At 46.7% G+C, this 16,776-nt stretch overlaps 1 protein-coding gene across 1 annotated transcript; it reads right to left on the bottom strand.

Annotated features, from left to right (window-relative positions):
- Positions 1-261: 261 nt before the first annotated feature.
- ATP6V1G1 (ATPase H+ transporting V1 subunit G1) lies at positions 262-16,538 on the bottom strand. Its single transcript, XM_068248273.1, has 3 exons — positions 16,361-16,538; positions 8,121-8,221; positions 262-845 (listed from the first exon to the last, which is right to left on the bottom strand). Exons 1-3 carry the CDS (start codon positions 16,440-16,442, stop codon positions 672-674), a joined length of 357 nt encoding a protein of 118 aa, XP_068104374.1. The 5' UTR covers positions 16,443-16,538; the 3' UTR covers positions 262-671.
- Positions 16,539-16,776: the final 238 nt, after the last annotated feature.

Raw genomic sequence — 16,776 nt, forward strand, 5'->3', positions numbered from 1 at the left:
GGACAGTGCTCGGCTAATTCGATCCGCCAGGCACATTACTTGCAGCACTTGAAATCAGGGCCACTGTACGCAGGTTAGATTTTCGGCACGGGCAGTTATTGTCCGCCTCGGCCGTATTTAATTTTGCACGTATTTGTTCGTAGAGTTGTATCTCCATTTGCAATCCACAAAATGGCTGCGTAGGAAGTACATTTGACTGCACAGGAAGTGCATATGGAAACATGTTAATGATGACAGAAAAGGAAAAAAATACACAACCCATTTAAGGAACATGAAAATATTTTTATTTCTAAAAGGAAGGCAAGGAAAAGCAAACTAAGAGAACCAAAACTGACTTAAGACTTGCTACTTCCTCAAAAATCTACACCACAGCCGCTTACCACCCCCCCCCCCCCCCCTTTCCCAAATTCCTTTGTAATCACTTCCCTTTTTTCTTAAAACAAGACATTTAAGCTAGTGTAAAGCTTAACCCATTGTGTAAGGCTCATGGTAGTATTGGTCTTACTAGCACCCAAGCTAGGCTCTATTGTACCAAACGTTTGCATAGACATTACTGGGACAGTGCTAAATCCAGGAATATGGCTTCTGTAAGTGCCAGAGCACAATAAATAACATGACAGCAGTAAGGGAGACGGAAGAGGCCAACGCCGCAGGGAACTCTGGGAACTCCCCTAGCCGTTGATGCGATAATTGATGTGAATCTCTGGCTTTATGTCGCACACAAGAGACAGCAGTTGCTCTAACACCAGATCACTGTTTGCTTTATAGTTTTCCTGGATGATGGACATCTTGGCCAGTGTCTCCTTCTCCACCTCTTCTGAGTAGCTTCCATGGGAGCCCAAAGCCTGAAAAACACACTCAGCATCAGCAAGCATGATCAACAAAAGGGTGGAACTTATAGAGCGTTAAAGGACACTCGAGGTGAAAATAAACGATTGTATCCATCTTCCTTCTCCTAAAAATGACTTGAATAAATTCCAGTTTTATTTTATAATTTAAATTTACTTTAAGTTTTTACTGTTTTATTGTTTTTGCTCAATGACATTCATTGAAGTATGCCACAGCTAAAATCTATGAACTATTTTCCCTTTTTATCTCTCTTCTGCTCTCAGAAGCCATTTTCTGCTAGGAAAGAGTTTTATAGTTGTAATTTCTTATCAGTGAGGGACACACTGTGGTCTGATCCAGTCCTGACTCAGACAGGAACTGCCACTTACATACCTAATGTCTAACTCTTTCAGGCAGAGAAAAAAAAAAAAGAAAAAAAAAAAAAAAGAAAGAAAAAGGAAGGGAGGACCGCTGTATAGTTGTGTGCTTGGCACCATACCAACACATGCCTATCTCCTGTCACATGTCACCTCAGGTATCCTTTAGCCTCCTTGCCGGTTATCCCGAGCTCAGCTCGGGAAAACCTGCGTAGGAGGATTTCTCAGGCCCCGCTGGGCGGATTTTCCCCAAAAAATGTTTATTGCACACAGCTAGCACTTTGCTAGCTGCGTGCATTTCTCGATCGCTGCCGCCCGCCGCGCCCCCCACCCCCTCCAGATTCCTTGCGCAGCCTGGCCAATCAGTGCCAGGCAGCGCTGAGGGGTGGATCGGGATTCCCTCTGACGTCCGACGTCCACCCGCCCCGTCGCCATGGCGACCGGGGAAGCCCAGCAGGAAATCCCATTCTGAACGGGATTTCCTGCTTACTCTGATCGCCGGAGGCGATCGGAGTGTGTGGGGGGATGCCTCTGCTCAGCGGCTATCATGTAGCGAGCCCTGGGCTCGCTACACGATTTAAAAAAAACTGCTATGCTGCCCCCTTGCCGCGGGATTTGGACCGGCAAGGGGGTTAAAGTAATACTAAAGCAACACTGAAACAAAAAAGTAGATACTCCCCTATGGAGAGCGAAGGCTGATATGGCTTTCCAGCAGGCCTGTGGAGTCGGAGACGAGGAGTCGGGGCAATTTTGGGCACCCGGAGTCGGAGTTGTTGATTTCATAAACTGAGGAGTCGGGGTCGGATGATTTTTGTACAAAATCCACAGGCCTGTTAAGTATTAGACTAAGGAGTCGGAGCCATTTTAGGTACCCGGAGTCGTGGTTTCATAAACAGGAGTTGGAGTCGGAAGATTTTTGTACCGACTCCACAGCCCTGCTTTCCAGGCCTCTCTTCAAGCCCTCGGTCCACCACTGTCCTCCCATAAAAATGTTCCAGCCATCTGGTCGAACACACCTTCAGAACACACCTTCAGAAGTGCTCACGTCCCTGAAGATGAGTGGGTTTATACTGCTCAAGCACGAGTGCGCAGCCCACACATGCGCAGTACAGATGCACCCGTCTTCAAGGGCACTCAGAGATGCGAGTGCTTCCGAAGCCTTTCCAAGGAGTCCCAAAAACAGACAGTAGTGGACCAAGGGCACAGAGAGGACTGGGAAGACTTTTCTTCTCCATAGGAGAGTATCTAACTTTTTCTAGGTTTGCTTTAACCTGCTGGGCGGTCTGGACGAGCTCAGCTCATCCAGTACCGCCGGAGCCTGCTGCTCAGGCCCTGCTGGGCTGATTTGGCTCAAATAAAAAGCAGCACACGCAGCCGGCACTTTGCCAGCCGCGTGAGCTACCTGATCGCCGCTGCAGCGCGGCGATCCGCCGCATGCAGCGGCGAAAGAGGGTCCCCCCAGCCGCCTGAGCCCAGCGTAGCCGGAACAAAAAGTTCCGGCCAGCGCTAAGGGCTGGATCGGAGGCGGCTGACGTCAGGACGTCGGCTGACGTCCATGACGTCACTCCGCTCGTCGCCATGGCGACGAGGTAAGCGAAACACGGAAGGCCGCTCATTGCGGCCTTCCGTGTTACTTCTGGTCGCCGGAGGCGATCAGAAGAACGCATCCGGAGCGCCCTCTAGTGGGCTTTCATGCAGCCAACTTTCAGTTTTATTAAAAAAAAAAAAACCTCCCGCAGCCTCCCTGGCGATCTTAATAGAACGCCAGGGAGGTTAAAGTGGACCTGAACTCTTTAATAATAATACGAACATCTGTATGGGGATTTTTTTCTCCTGTCGGACTCAAAGCGTTCAAGAGCTGCAGCCTCCGGGAGGCTTAAGAGGCCATCCTGCAGAGTTAGGGAGTCTTTCCTAGAACTCCTTACTGAATAGGTACCGACCCTGGCCGGATACGAACCTTGGCCTCCCATGTCAACAGTGCCCTTAACCTCCTGGGCGATAATCCCGAGTCGCCGCGTAGGATTTCTCAGCCCCTGGTGTAACGATTTCCACACTTTTTTCTGTTACATGCAGCTAGCACTGCGTGTACAAGCCGATTCACCACTACCCGCCGCGTTAGCCAATGGGAGCGGCTTACATTGATAGACATGGCCAGGAGCCAATGAAATCGGCTCCCTGACCGGCTCACATGGCTCTGCCGTCATAGAGACAGGCAGAGCCAGTGAGCTGCGGCAAGAAATGTCGGTTTGAGCGGCGTGATCGGCGGGGAGCAACGGAAACAGCAAAATGCGCGCTGCGGACGGTGATTGAAATCTACGCCCTGCCAGCTAGGAGCCCACCGAAACAGGGCGTAGATTTCAATCACCGCGGTACTAAAGTAGTTAAAGGTTATGATGATGTTGCTTCTTATTAAGAGCAGAGAGGAAGTTCTGAGTTTAGGTCCCCTTTAAAATAAACCAGAGATCTTGTAGAGTAAAGATTTGATACTTACCCGGGGCTTCCTTTCGCCCCATAAACACATCTGAGTCCCTCATTGTCCCATGGTTGCTGTTCAGCCGCGCTAAGTCGCGTCAGTCCGGTTTACTGCGCATGCGCGGGAGGTCGGCACATGCACCAAATACCCAGACTGGACCCGACTGAGCCAGTTACCGGGGCTGATCACGGCTGAACGGCAGACCGCGGGAGGACAAAAAAACATTTTTGTAACAGTTGATAGAAATCTGCAGTGTTTTTACTTCCTGCTTGACTTGAAGCAGACATAGGGTTAACATCCTGCGTTTACAAATTGGCTGCTCTGGGAGACAGGCAGCTGACACAGTTGAGAGATTAAATTACACTTGTGATGCGTTTATGTGGGGCGAGGGGAAGCCCCGGGTAAGTATCAAATCTTTACTTTGACAAGATCTCTGGTTTACTTTAAGCATAATAGTGCAAAAAAACTATTTCAGGCAAGTGCCATTTTGGAATCTCTGTGTCTGAAGCCAATCCTGATGTCATTTCCTCCTTACTCTAGGAGGAAGGGTGGAGCAATGCAAGCAAGAAGAGTCTGCAGACACTCCCACCAAGCTCTGCAATAGAAAGTGCATTGTCATTGTGTGACTCTGTAGCTTGACAAGCATGAAGGGGTTGGAAGCTTCTGAATCCTATGGAGGCTTCCCCCATCCTCCAACGTCCCACGGCGGCAGCAATAGAGCTCCCGAACGGGAATGTAAATATTTACCTTCCTGGCTCCTGCGTAGGCGCAGCACCCGGCTCGGAAATAGCCGATCCGTCGGGTCTGCTCTACTGCGCAGCCGCGCAAGTCTCCTGCGCAATAGAGCAGACCCGCTATTTCCACCCATTTCCGAGCGGAGAGCCACAACAGCGCCCCCGCTGGTACAGGGAATGGTAAATATTGCACAACCTGACAAACAGGGCTGATTTACCATAAGGCACTGCTAGGCATGTGCCTACAGGCGCCTGAAGATGTAAAGGCGGCTCACTCCCCATCCTTAGTGCCTCCCTCCCTCCTTGCCTATGCAGAGTCCTGAGCAGAGCGTTACTCACTCTGCTCTCTGCGTATCACTGATGAGAGCTTCCTTCAGTCAGGGGCATCTCTAACTACTTTATACTGAGGTTACCTCTGGATACCTAATAATAAGGGGCACCTCTATGACGGGCAAGTGTCAGCTGGGCCAGCCAGCACACTTGCGGTGCAGTTTGGTGGATGTTTGTAGGTTCATGGAGGGCGAAGTCTAAGGTGCCAGGACATCTGTGCCTATAGGTTCCTCTGAGGTAAATCCGGACCTGCTGACAAATTGTCGGCTGTGCATTCCATGGGCTGCAGCGATACCGCCATGGGACACAGGAGGACGAGGGAAGTCTCGATAGGATCCAGAGGCTTCCCTCTCCCGAGGTGAGTACCCCAGGTGCATGTTTTTTTTTCAATACAGATTCTCTGTAACCACTTAAGGACTGCAGGAATTCTCAATGATCTGTGCTGGGTGGGCTCTTCAGCCCCCAGCATAGATCGTGTGCAGGCAGGGCGATCAGACTTCCCCCCCCCCTTTTTTCCCCACTAGGGGAATATCCTGCTGGGAGGGGGGGGGGGGGGGTCTGATCGCCGCCGCTCTCTTTCGCCTAGCGGGGGGGGGGGGGGGGGGGGGGGGGGGGGGGAGGTCTCCTCAAAGCCCCCCTCTGCAGCGCTATTCTCCCCCTCCCTCACCCTTCCCCCCCCCTTCTCTCTATGGGCGGTACAGGACGGCAATCAGTCCTGTACCGCCTCTGATAGGCTTCAGCCTATCAGACGGCAGCGATCCCCAGCCAATCAGAGGCTGGGGATCGCCGATCTCCTTTATGGCAGCGGCGTACGATGTAAACACCGGGGATTTCTTCCCCGGGCGTTTACATTTTCGCTTCGATCGGAGGCTCGCAGGCTGTTCACGGGAGACTCCCTCCGTGAACTGACAGGAGCGGCCATTTCCATGGAAACACTAGTGCGACCAGCCGCCGAAGTGGTTAAGTATAACTTCTCGACAACCAGTTTTTCCACCAAACCAATAAATTATTTCATCTTTATCCAAAGGCAAATGATTATGCATCAGAGTTCAGTCTCCCCCCCCCCCCCCCCTTTTTGAAGATGACATTTGATAAAGGATTAGTAATGCTGATAATATTTGGCCATGCATGTATACATTTTAATTCATAATTGGATTGTTTTGGGTTGGCCACTAGTAATTACAATTTGAACCCCAAACTAAAGGTCAGAGCTGTGGCCACAAATACCAGCAGCGTGTACATATGAACGTCATCAGTACTACTGTGTGTAACCTCTGACGCAATCAAAACCGTAGAACAGTCATGATCACAGATCCGAACAAACTTCAACACTTCGATAATGCCTTCAACGTCCCCCTAGACTCGAAATGTCACTGCACTATAGAAATGGCAGGTCTGGCATGTAAAACATGCTCAGCCCCGGCAGTGTTGTACCCTAAGGGATATGCACACAAGCTGCCTGGTGTCAGTGGATGGCGCTCTGACCCTAAGCCCAACCTACACGATACCGATTCTTTGTCTTGTACGATTCGATTACGATCTATTTCCGAAATCTTTATAATAACAATCCTATAATCGATCGATCCGAATCAATCGATGCATCTGTCAATGCATGGAATTGATCAATCCAATCGACATTTAGGGTTTAATTGGAATCTAAACAGAATCGAATTGTAGGTCGTAACTAAGAATCGTATCTTGTAGATTCGTTAGGCTAAGATCGTATCGCTGTAGATTGGCGTTAGGCTGTGATCCTATAGCGGACACCCATACAATCCATTCATGAGGTAAAATCAGTTATGTATTGAGAGCGTTAAGCTCCACAATTAGTCCTTTGCCTCATCTGCAGTACACTGAAGTCAACGTGCTCAAAAAGGTTAATCAAAGCTAAATTAATTTTGTTAAAGTAGATCCAAATAGAGTTTAGACACGCTTTACATGAGAGGAATAAGTGAGCCAGTGAGTGCTGTTACCAATATTAATGATGCTTCTTGGACTAGTATGGATGTGCTGAGTTCCTTATGCGCACTGAAAATACCTCCCTGCAGAATCAGTGTTATTTAAGTTTGCAGCCAGTTTAAGGCTAACTTCAAATAAATTAGCTGGACCTTGAGGTATCAGCCATCTTTACCAATGTAGGTTTGTTTCCACAACAGATTTCTACAGCTTTTTTTTTTTTTGCCTGCATGGGGTCTGCCATTTTGCTGGTGATGTTAGCACTATGCACAAAACAGAGATAGTGCAAATCATTTTTTTAAAGGGGACCTGTAAGGACAAAAGTGCCCCAAATGGATACTCCCCTCTGGATAATCCAGAGGCTTTTCCCATTGTCCTCCACCGGCCACTTTCAGCCCTGTCCCCACTGCAAGACCATCAGTAAGCCCTGGTTGAAGTGCGCACTGCAGTAGCAAGGACCCAATCAAGCTCTGCTTTTTCCACAGATACTGAGCAGGCGCAAGTGCGGCCTCGCTCTTTCTCATATGGGAGCGCAGCCACGAGCTTCAGGAGGGTAAAGCGCTGACACAGCCTGGTGGAGGGAGACGGGGGAAGCCACTGGAGGATCTTCTCCTGAAGCAAGTACCGTGTATACTCGAATACAAGTCGACCTCGTGTATAAGTCCACTCCAATATTTAACCTTCTTAAGCTGGAATTTTTTTGTTGACTCAAGTATAAGTCTACCCAGCAAAGTTAAAGGCTGCACTGGATACAGTATTGCGCCATTAACCCCTCCTTTCCCTTAAGTGCAGCCAATACCTCATCCAGACCCCCAAGTGCTGCAATTATTCACTCCCTTTTATGCAGCCCAGTATTTCCCCCCTGCCGCTTTCCTTGTTAATGGTTTGGCCAGGACTTTCACACCTGTGTTTTCTTGGCATTTTCTTTCCTCAAAGTGTCGCTAACGACAGGGTAAATTGCTGCAAATGGGAATGTCACTATTAGTAACCATATTACCTAGTGTGCTCACTGTTGCCCGTGACTAGTGTATAAGCCGACCCCTATACTTTTATGAAGTGAATCAGACCTAAATTTCTAGACTTATACTCGAGTATCTACAGTAACTAATTTTTTTTATTCATCATTTTACAATATTTATTTATAAAGCTCACAGGTTTACTTTAAGCCTGCTTTGCACAGTTACCCCAGCTTGAATAGTCAAATGGAAGCAGTTTCTTACCACTTTGTTTAAATGCCACCCTGGACTTTATGTAAACAGATGCACTTAAGCATTTACTTCTGCACAGGATTTCCACTAATGTCTGTCTGGACTTCTGTCTATTTAGGTCACTGTATTTGACCATTTTTTTCCCCTGGACAAAAGTTAAACTTTACATTTCTCCAAACAATGAGCCCACACTAGGCCTCCATAAGGTACATACAGCAGCCTCCTTAGCCTTGAATTCTTTGTCTCTCTGCAGACGGTATTGCTCAATCTCTGCCTGTGCTTCTTCTTTGGCTTGTTTCAGTCGTTTGTTCTTTCCTGGATTAGAAGAAAGCTAGGGTCACATGACATTCTGAGTGACATCATACAAGTACCACCAAATCGTCATAAATACAGCTGTGGCTTCTTGCAACATTTCATGGATTACCGGTAGCTAAACATTATTACCACAGAATGATATACCGCTGATGTACATAGAATCAAAGAGTTATACAGCAGAGCTGTAATATACATATTAGGTCGTGTCGCATGTACTTTGGCTTCCAAACTGAAAGCACCCCTGAACTGAGAGGGATATTTAAACAATGCAGATTACATGGCTGTTCTATTGAGCCTCTGTTTCTAAAACTCTTAGACACAGACCCTGAACAAACATGAAGATCATATGTTTCTGACTTCAGTCTGACTGGATTAGGCTCATGTTTATTTCAGGAGGGTGACTGCAGTATTATCTGGATCAAAGAGATCAGCATAACTGCCAGGTATTATTATTATTATTATTATTTATATAGCGCCGACATATTACGCAGCGCTGTACAGTGTATATATATATCTTGTCACTAACTGTCCCTCAAAGGAGCTCACAATCTAATCCCTACCATTGCCATATGTGTATATTATGTAGTGTAAGTACTGTAGTGTAGGGCCAATTTTTAGGGGGAGCCAATTAACTTATCCGTATGTTTTTGGAATGTGGGAGGAAACCGGAGTGCCCGGAGGAAACCCACGCAGACACGGAGAGAACATACAAACTCTTTGCAGATAGGTAACTGGCATTGTTTAAAAGGAAATGCATATGGCAGCCTCCACACCACCCTCAGTTCAGATATCCTTTAACCGCTTTCGGGCCTTGCTAATTGAAATCTACGTTGTGTTTGGGACCCGTTATCACTGCCAGGGAATTCATTTCAATTACCACACTGCCCGCTCCCACCTCTGCTGCCGTGCTCTCTGCACATCGGCCAATCACATTGGCTCACAGTGATCACAGGGTCAGGAGCCAATGAAATCAGCTCCTGACTTGCTAACAGAGCTCTGCTGTCATACCGACAGCAGAGCGAGTGGGCTTCAGCGATGAGACCGGTCTGTGCGGCGTGACATCCATGAGCACCGTAATTTTTACCTAGAATTCTCTGGTCCTTAAAATGTACCTGAGATCAGGACACTAGGCATAATTATAGTTACCTGGTACTACCTCTTGCATTATGAGGTGTCCTTCACCAGCCTGGTCGGCCACTCTGTTTTCCTGGAATTAGCCCCGGTAATCTGGCGGGCCGTGGGCAGCCATGGGCTCAAATTCGGGTGATCCGGATAGCTGCTAACCGGATTTCACCTAGTAATGCTGTGCGGGCTGGGGGGGGGGGGGGGGAGGCGGTGTCAAGCTTACCTGTCTGACGTCTTCTTCGGTCCGGCCCCTCCCACGATGCGGTCCACGCGCGTCACGTGATTACAAAACACTTCCCCCTGAAGGAGGAAGTGTTTGTAATCACGTGACCGCCACTTGGAGCGCATCGTGGGAGGCGCTGAGGGACGGACTGAAGAAGACGTCAGACAGGTAAGCTTGACCCCCTCGCACAGCATTACTGGATGAAATCCGGATAGCAACTATCTGAAACACTCGAATCCAAATTTGAGCCCATGGCTGCCCAACACTATACAAGACTAGCTGCAGTATAACTATCACTCCATACAAAGGTCTCTCATAGAAAACGAGTGATTCTATGCCCAGAAGACACAGAACAGCAAGTCATCTTGCAATGCATTACATACATTTAAGCTGGCCACTCATCCAGTAAGGTTTTACTGCAGGGCACAAAGCCCAATGAATTAAATGCATTGCAAGGAGGGGTGTGCAGGACAAATATCCTCTTCCCGGAGCAAGAATGGATGAAAACTGATGACTGCACTTAATAATGGCTTACACAGATTAGAGAAAGGAATAAAGCTGCTCTACACAGCCAGTGAACCAGAATAAGAGGCATAGCGGTAATATGGTAGTAAATGGGGGAAATGCATCGGCTTACAGGTCTGGGATCAGGGAAGGATTATGGCTCTATGCAAGATTCCACCTTCATTACATTTGCTTGCCCCTGTTTTATTTGTTAAGGTGAAGAGGCCAGAGGCCCTGAGGAGATAGACAGGTCGCCTAGATTGCCTTGTGGGTGATCGGACTCGGCCAGGGATACAGGCAGCTAAGAAGAAGGCCTAAAATAATTTTATGGTTGTCAATGTAAAGATGCAGTAATCCAGGCCAAACTCATACCTGTACTTTAAGGCCTGAGACACACTGAGCCCTTTCCGCAATGTCTGATCGGTTTTTAACCCTTTTGGGACCGGCCGCCTACCCCCCCCCTTCCCCTTAACCCATTCGCGTTCCGTCGTTTTCACTTGAGAAATGTTCACCTCCCATTCATTAGCCTATAACTTTATCACTACTTATCACAATGAACTGATCTATATCTTGTTTTTTCCGCCACCAATTAAGCTTTCTTTGGGGGGTACATTTTGCTAAGAGCCACTTTACTGTAAATGTATTTTAACAGGAAGAATAAGAAAAAAAAAGGATAAAAAAATTAATTTTTTCTCAGTTTTCAGCCATTATAGTTTTAAAAATAATACATGCCTCCATAATTAAAACTCACGTATTGTATTTGCCCATATGTCCCGGTTATTACACCATTAAAATTATGTCCCTATCACAATGTATGGCGACAATATTTTATTTGGAAATAAAGGTGCATTTTTCCCGTTTTGCATCTATCACTACTTACAAGTTTAAAATAAAAAAAAATATAGAAGTATTTCATCTTTACATTGATATTTAAAAAGTTTAGACCCTTAGGTAAATATTTACATTTTTTTTTTATATATTAAACATTTTATTTGGGTAGTTTTGGGAGGATGTAAACAAGTGATTTATAATGTAAATGTGTGTTTAAATTTTTTTTTTACTTTTAGTTGTAGTTTTACTTTTTGGCCACAAGAAGGCGGCCATGAGTTTGTTTACATGACGTCACTAAGCGTAACACACGATTAGAGCGATGCATGGGGTACGTTACAGCCAGAAAAAGCGAAGCTTCCAAGAGAAGCTGTCGCTTTTTCAGCAGGGGAGAGGAATCAGTGATCAGGCACCATAGCCCGATTCACTGATTGCCTGGCTAACGAACCACGGGCCGGGAGCGCGCGTGCACGATCGGCCGCGGTAGCACGCATGGTTCCTGGATGTAGTTTCTACGTCCAGGAACCAAAATAGGTTAAGGACCAGGTCTTTTTGCTGAAGGGGGGCACGTTTGGGGGGTTAGGGCACCCGGATCCCTGCAGGATCTTGCTGGGCAGTGTCCTCCCATGGTGGCCAGTTGTCTCCACCCCCTTTTCATGCCGACCCCTTCACTCACCTTCCAGACTCCAGCGACGAGCCGCAGCAGACCCCTCTGCTCCTACTGCCGCTCAGTTCCGGGTCGCAGCTTGATGACGTCAGAAGGAGCAGAGATGCCGGCAAGAGTGGTGGGGAGCGCCGATCGCCGCGGGAACGGAGGGGGGTGGTGGTTGAGTGGATCCTCTTCTTTCTCCCCTACCGCCGCAGCTGTCAAATTGATCACTACAATCCGCCGGCGATCGTAATGATTAATCACGTGATCAGCAGCCATAGGCGATGGCTGCTGATCACTGAGGGGAGATGTCAGTTATCAAATGTCAGCTTAACCTCCCCTTTCAGGTGCGCACGAACGCGTCAGTTCATAGTGCGGATGTTGAATCAACGTCCAGTCAGGGCGGCAGTACCACCTGCTGGACATAGATTCAACCTACAATCGGTCCCCAAAAGGTTAAAAAAAAAAAACGCTCCCTTTCAGTTCCATTAAAAACACAGTAAAATCGCACACCCGTCGCTCCCCCTCACATAGCGACATACTCCCTGCTGGACAGTAAGTCACTGGGATTCCAAGGTTTCCGTGTCATAGTCCCACAGTTCCATGCATGCGCTCAGCACCCCTCAGCACCCCTGCTGCAAATATATTTACATTTCTGCGTCACCCACTGGCTTCAATTACTCCTGCCGATGCGTCACCGTGGAAGTCCAACTGTAATGCGCTGTTGACTTTGTGGCGGCTCAACAGCTGATCAGGCACTTCAGGCGCAATGCGATGCAGTAAGTGTGCCATGCCCCATTGCCTTGTGGTAAAATAGGGTAACGCAATGCACACCTGAAAGGCAAGTGTAACAGGGGCCTTAAAAACCTCCCTGGGGGTATGATTATTTTTGGTTTTTAGGCTCTGAAAGTGGTGCAATTTTTTCATAAGCTCTTAAGGTGGCCACACACGATACAATAAAATGATCAGATTTTACAGTAATTCGATAAAAACGATCGTATCTCCCGGAAAAATCGAAAGCTTTTTTTTCATTCGACTGAAAAAAACGATCGGATTTCCCGTTTTCTTCGATTTTAATCGATCCGGACTGCCAGATATTTTTCTTCAATCTTTCTAAAGATTGTATGGTGTGTGTTGGAGTGTCAATTTATTAATATACACACCCTAGCAATTTTTCAGAGTATCCAATCATTTTTATGATAATTGGGGGGAAAATTGAACATACGTGTGTGATACATTGGTCATATTTTTGAAATGTTGCAATCAGTCAGAAAAATTGATTGCAATTCTTAAATTGAACAGATATTCAAAAAATTGTATAGTGTGTGGCCACCTTTAGACCCTAAAAATCATACCGCTAGATCGATCTGAGCAGCCCTACACATTACACACTTCCCATGGATCCAGCTCGGGGCTACTGCTCTGCAGATTTCCAGCCCGAGCCTGACTGGGGATTACCGTTAAGGAGGTTAAAGGCACTTCACATCGGCAGTAGGATTAAGGAAGGTTTTCGAGCAAACAAGAGAGAATCTTCAGGAACTGCATGGAAGTACATCTCAGAACTGATTACTGTACTATGTTCACAAGCAAGGATGGCTTCACCTGTTTCCATTTATGCTTTTTTTTCTGTTTGCTGCATTTTATAACAAGTTTCTGGTTTGATAAAAACTAATCAAGGAATTATTTGTATTTTTTTTTTCACAAGCAAATAAATAGTTCTGTATAAGCACTAAAATTATCCTTTAAATAAAATAAGAAAAAAAAGCGCATTCTAAACATCCATAAAGCAGAAGTTTAATACTACAGCATTATACCACCTGAGGCTACCAATAATGCCCAGCTCAGGTGACATTATGGGTTAGTCACCAGAAATATTGCTCAGGCATTTGAGTGACAGGAAGAGCACTTGTGGTAATAGTTACCAGAGCCTAACTGTAGCACTGTACTGTGTATATATAAATAAAGGTAATTGTTACAACATAAACAGAAGACAAGTGATATAAACAGGGCCCAGTCAGCCTCTGGGCCTGTTTTCTTCTGCAGCTCCTGGTGTCTTCGTAAAAATAAATCCCTCTGGGGCTGCATAAGTACTGCTATACTTTACCACAACTCAGCATTAGAGTCCCCAGAGCACGTCTATCTGAAGCAGGTGAGATTGCAGGCATTGAGGGTTCATAAGACAACTTAAAATTGCAAGCACTTATGTGGAGTCAGAGCAATTTCTGGGTACCTGAGGCAGTGGTTTTATGAAGTGAGGAGTCAGAGTTGGATTATTTTTGTACCCACTCCATAGCCCTGATAGGGCTGTGCAGCCTGGGTACCTGGAGCCGGTGATTTCATAAACGGAGGAGTCAGATGATTTTTGTACCACAGGCTCTCGACCAGGGTTACCTGGAACCCCAGGGTTCCTTGAGCACTCTGCAGGGATTCCTTGGCATTTTCCCTCATTGCGAGGGACATATAAAGAGCTCATTATAATAGGGGGTACTGTAATAACTAAATTGGGGTAAGAATAATAATGAGCACATTATTAAAGAGAACTAGAATAAGGAGACAGTATAATGAGGGGCGATAGTAAAATAAACAGCCACAACTACTTTTAAAGAGGAGCTGTTAGGTATAAGGTCTCAGAGAAAATAAACACATATACCAGTAGCTAAAGATTGGCTGTACTTACATTACATATGCATTTCACTGTCCACGTTTGGATTTCACAGAATATTTATATAGTATATGCAGAGAATGATGCTCCTGACAGCCCATGGCAGGTTCCATGTTTGTGAAGCCAAATGTGTCGTCATGTCCTGCCTGCTTCTGATCACAGAACAGCTCGTACAGAATAACACAGTGTGCAGTGAATATTAATGAGCCATGTGGCTAGGAACAATAGCTGACTCCTGCAGTGTACTCTGCCCCGGAGATTTATCTGTGCTGTGGCTGGACTGAGTTAGAAGCTGCTGAAACTTGATCCCGTCTTCTCCTTAGCAGCCGAGGGGAGGGCCCCAGAATGCTTTGCAGTATGGAATGCGGCTTGCGTCCTCCTTAGGAGCTTAGCTTTGCTGATAAGAACACATTAAATGTAAGAGAGATTTTTATCTTTAGTAATGTCTTTTTGGCTTCTGTCTAAACTGTTTAACACAGGAGAATAGAGGTTTAAATTAGCTTCTGCAGCCTGACAGTTACTCTTTAAAGACCATGCTTCCTGCAGAATAAATGCAGGGGCTCCATGAGATCCCAAAACTATTTGAAGGGGATCCATGGAATCCAAAATTGATTTGCAGGGTTCCTCCAGGGTAAAAAGTTTGAGAAAAGCTGTTGTACCGACTCCATAGCCCTGCTTTATGCAAAAATTATAAATGTGGCTATTTTTCTCACGTAATACCCCTTTTTTTTAAATTGCTTCAGGCAAAAATGTATCTGAAATCCCAGTAAGGACATGCTTACCCAGCTGCCTGATAAGCAACATCCTATGTAGAAAAGTAGTGCATCAAGGTATATCTTATAATGTAATAATCAGAAAAATGATTCCAACACGACTGGTTTCGCCTAAGCAGGGTTGTAGTCAGAGCATAAAGTATAGCCCGACATCAGCATACATTTGAAATCGGCGCCGGGAGACTTGGGAGCAGGATACAGCCGGTATATGGCTGATCCTGCTTCTGCACAAGTCCGGGCCGTATTAGTTACTATTCCCCCTCCAGGCCGCCATGGATAGTGGGGGAATGAAATAATTCGGCTCCCAGCGATTGCTGGAGGCCGAATTATTGTGTTTTTTAAGCAACCTCGGCTCAGTCTTCTGACGGCGCCGACGTTACTCACTGAGCGCCGCTCAGTTGTGATTCCTATTGTAGCCTATGGTGGCGCTGGCTGCACCCAAATCTAGCAGTGCCAAAAAGAACTGCTCCGCAACATCAGGGCCGTCAGGGAAATGATCATGAACAGTTGTTTAAAGGAAGCCTGAAGTGAAAGGCATATGAAGGCTGCCATATTTATTTCCTCTTAAAGGAGCTGTCAGCCATAAAATGATGCCCCCAGATATACTTACCCAGGGCTTCCTCCAGCCCCTTGCAGCTGACATGTGCCACACTGTATCTACGCTTGCAGCTGCCAACTCAAGGTCGCCAGGGTTTTCAGAATGAAAACCTTTAAAAAAAAGGTACTTATCCGTTAGCCGGGCGCATCCGGCAGGTGGCGCTAATTACTATTCCCCCTCCAGGCCGACATGGATAGTAGGGAAAGATGTAACTCTGGTGGAGTTTTGTCGCCACCTAGAGGATGCGCCCGGCTAACGGATAAGTACAAAAAAAAAATATCTACAGAACTGCAGCGTTGCACTAGTCAACCCAGTGCAATTCTGTGAGCGATCTGACGTCACTCTCAACCCGCCACCAATTAACCTAGATTTTCCATCAGGTCTGTTCAATCCATATTGGAAAAAAATAAATACAATCGATCTGGCCACCTGCTGCATAAATTTCGAGCTTCTTCAATCATAGTGATATTGATGGGAGAGGTCGATCAGTGTGTGGTGACCTGTATACCACAACGCAGATGTATGAAGATGAAGCTATAGAGCAGATGGCAAGCTACAGGTTGTCCATCCACTGAATTAATTATAAATGAACAACCTGTGGCTCTCCTACTACTGCTGATCTCCATGTCTAAGGAAGCTAGGTAAAGTGGAGTCTAATGAGACATACTGGGCGTTGTAGTTCCACCACAGCAAGGAGATTATAGAGGTGGGAGCAGCAGCAGCAACAACTATAAGTTAGTGTCATTGAATCAACAAGTATTGTAATCACAGCCTCACGTTTCCGAGCCTCTGCCACCCTCTCGGCCGCTCTCTTCTCCGCCTGCAGCAGCTGCTGGATTCCCGCTGACTGGCTGGCCATGGTCACCTCGATCGAACCGGCTCACCGGGAACTACACAGAACGGATGATGATCACTCCAGAGTCAGATGACTGAGCACACGTCACCGCATCCCCATGTGATCACATCCACTCACCCCGCCTTCCTAGACTTCCCTCTCCCGTCATGTGACGAGCCTCTGACTGACTGCAGTGTCACTGTTCCGCAGTAGAGCTTCCATGGGCAGCTCAGACTCACGTGTTGTGTAATTCTTGGATAAAATTGGCTTTTCCTCTGTGGTGTTGTTCCCTGCACTGCACTGCAGTACTTGAGTCTTGTTGGGCCTGGTTTCTCCCACGCTTGAACTACCGTATGTT

This window comes from Hyperolius riggenbachi, chromosome 8 (genome assembly GCF_040937935.1).
Source record: "Hyperolius riggenbachi isolate aHypRig1 chromosome 8, aHypRig1.pri, whole genome shotgun sequence".
Classification (NCBI taxonomy): Eukaryota; Metazoa; Chordata; class Amphibia; order Anura; family Hyperoliidae; genus Hyperolius; species Hyperolius riggenbachi.

Bases quoted from the DNA above. Each gene is read 5' to 3' on its own strand.
- ATP6V1G1 (XM_068248273.1), bottom strand. From the start codon at position 16,442: ATGGCCAGCCAGTCAGCGGGAATCCAGCAGCTGCTGCAGGCGGAGAAG. The intron at 8,222-16,360 runs GTGAGGCTGTGA...CTTCTAATCCAG, and splicing joins GGTGGCAGAGGCTCGGAAAC to GAAAGAACAAACGACTGAAA. The intron at 846-8,120 runs GTATGTACCTTA...TGTGTTTTTCAG, and splicing joins TCAAGGCTAAGGAGGCTGCT to GCTTTGGGCTCCCATGGAAG.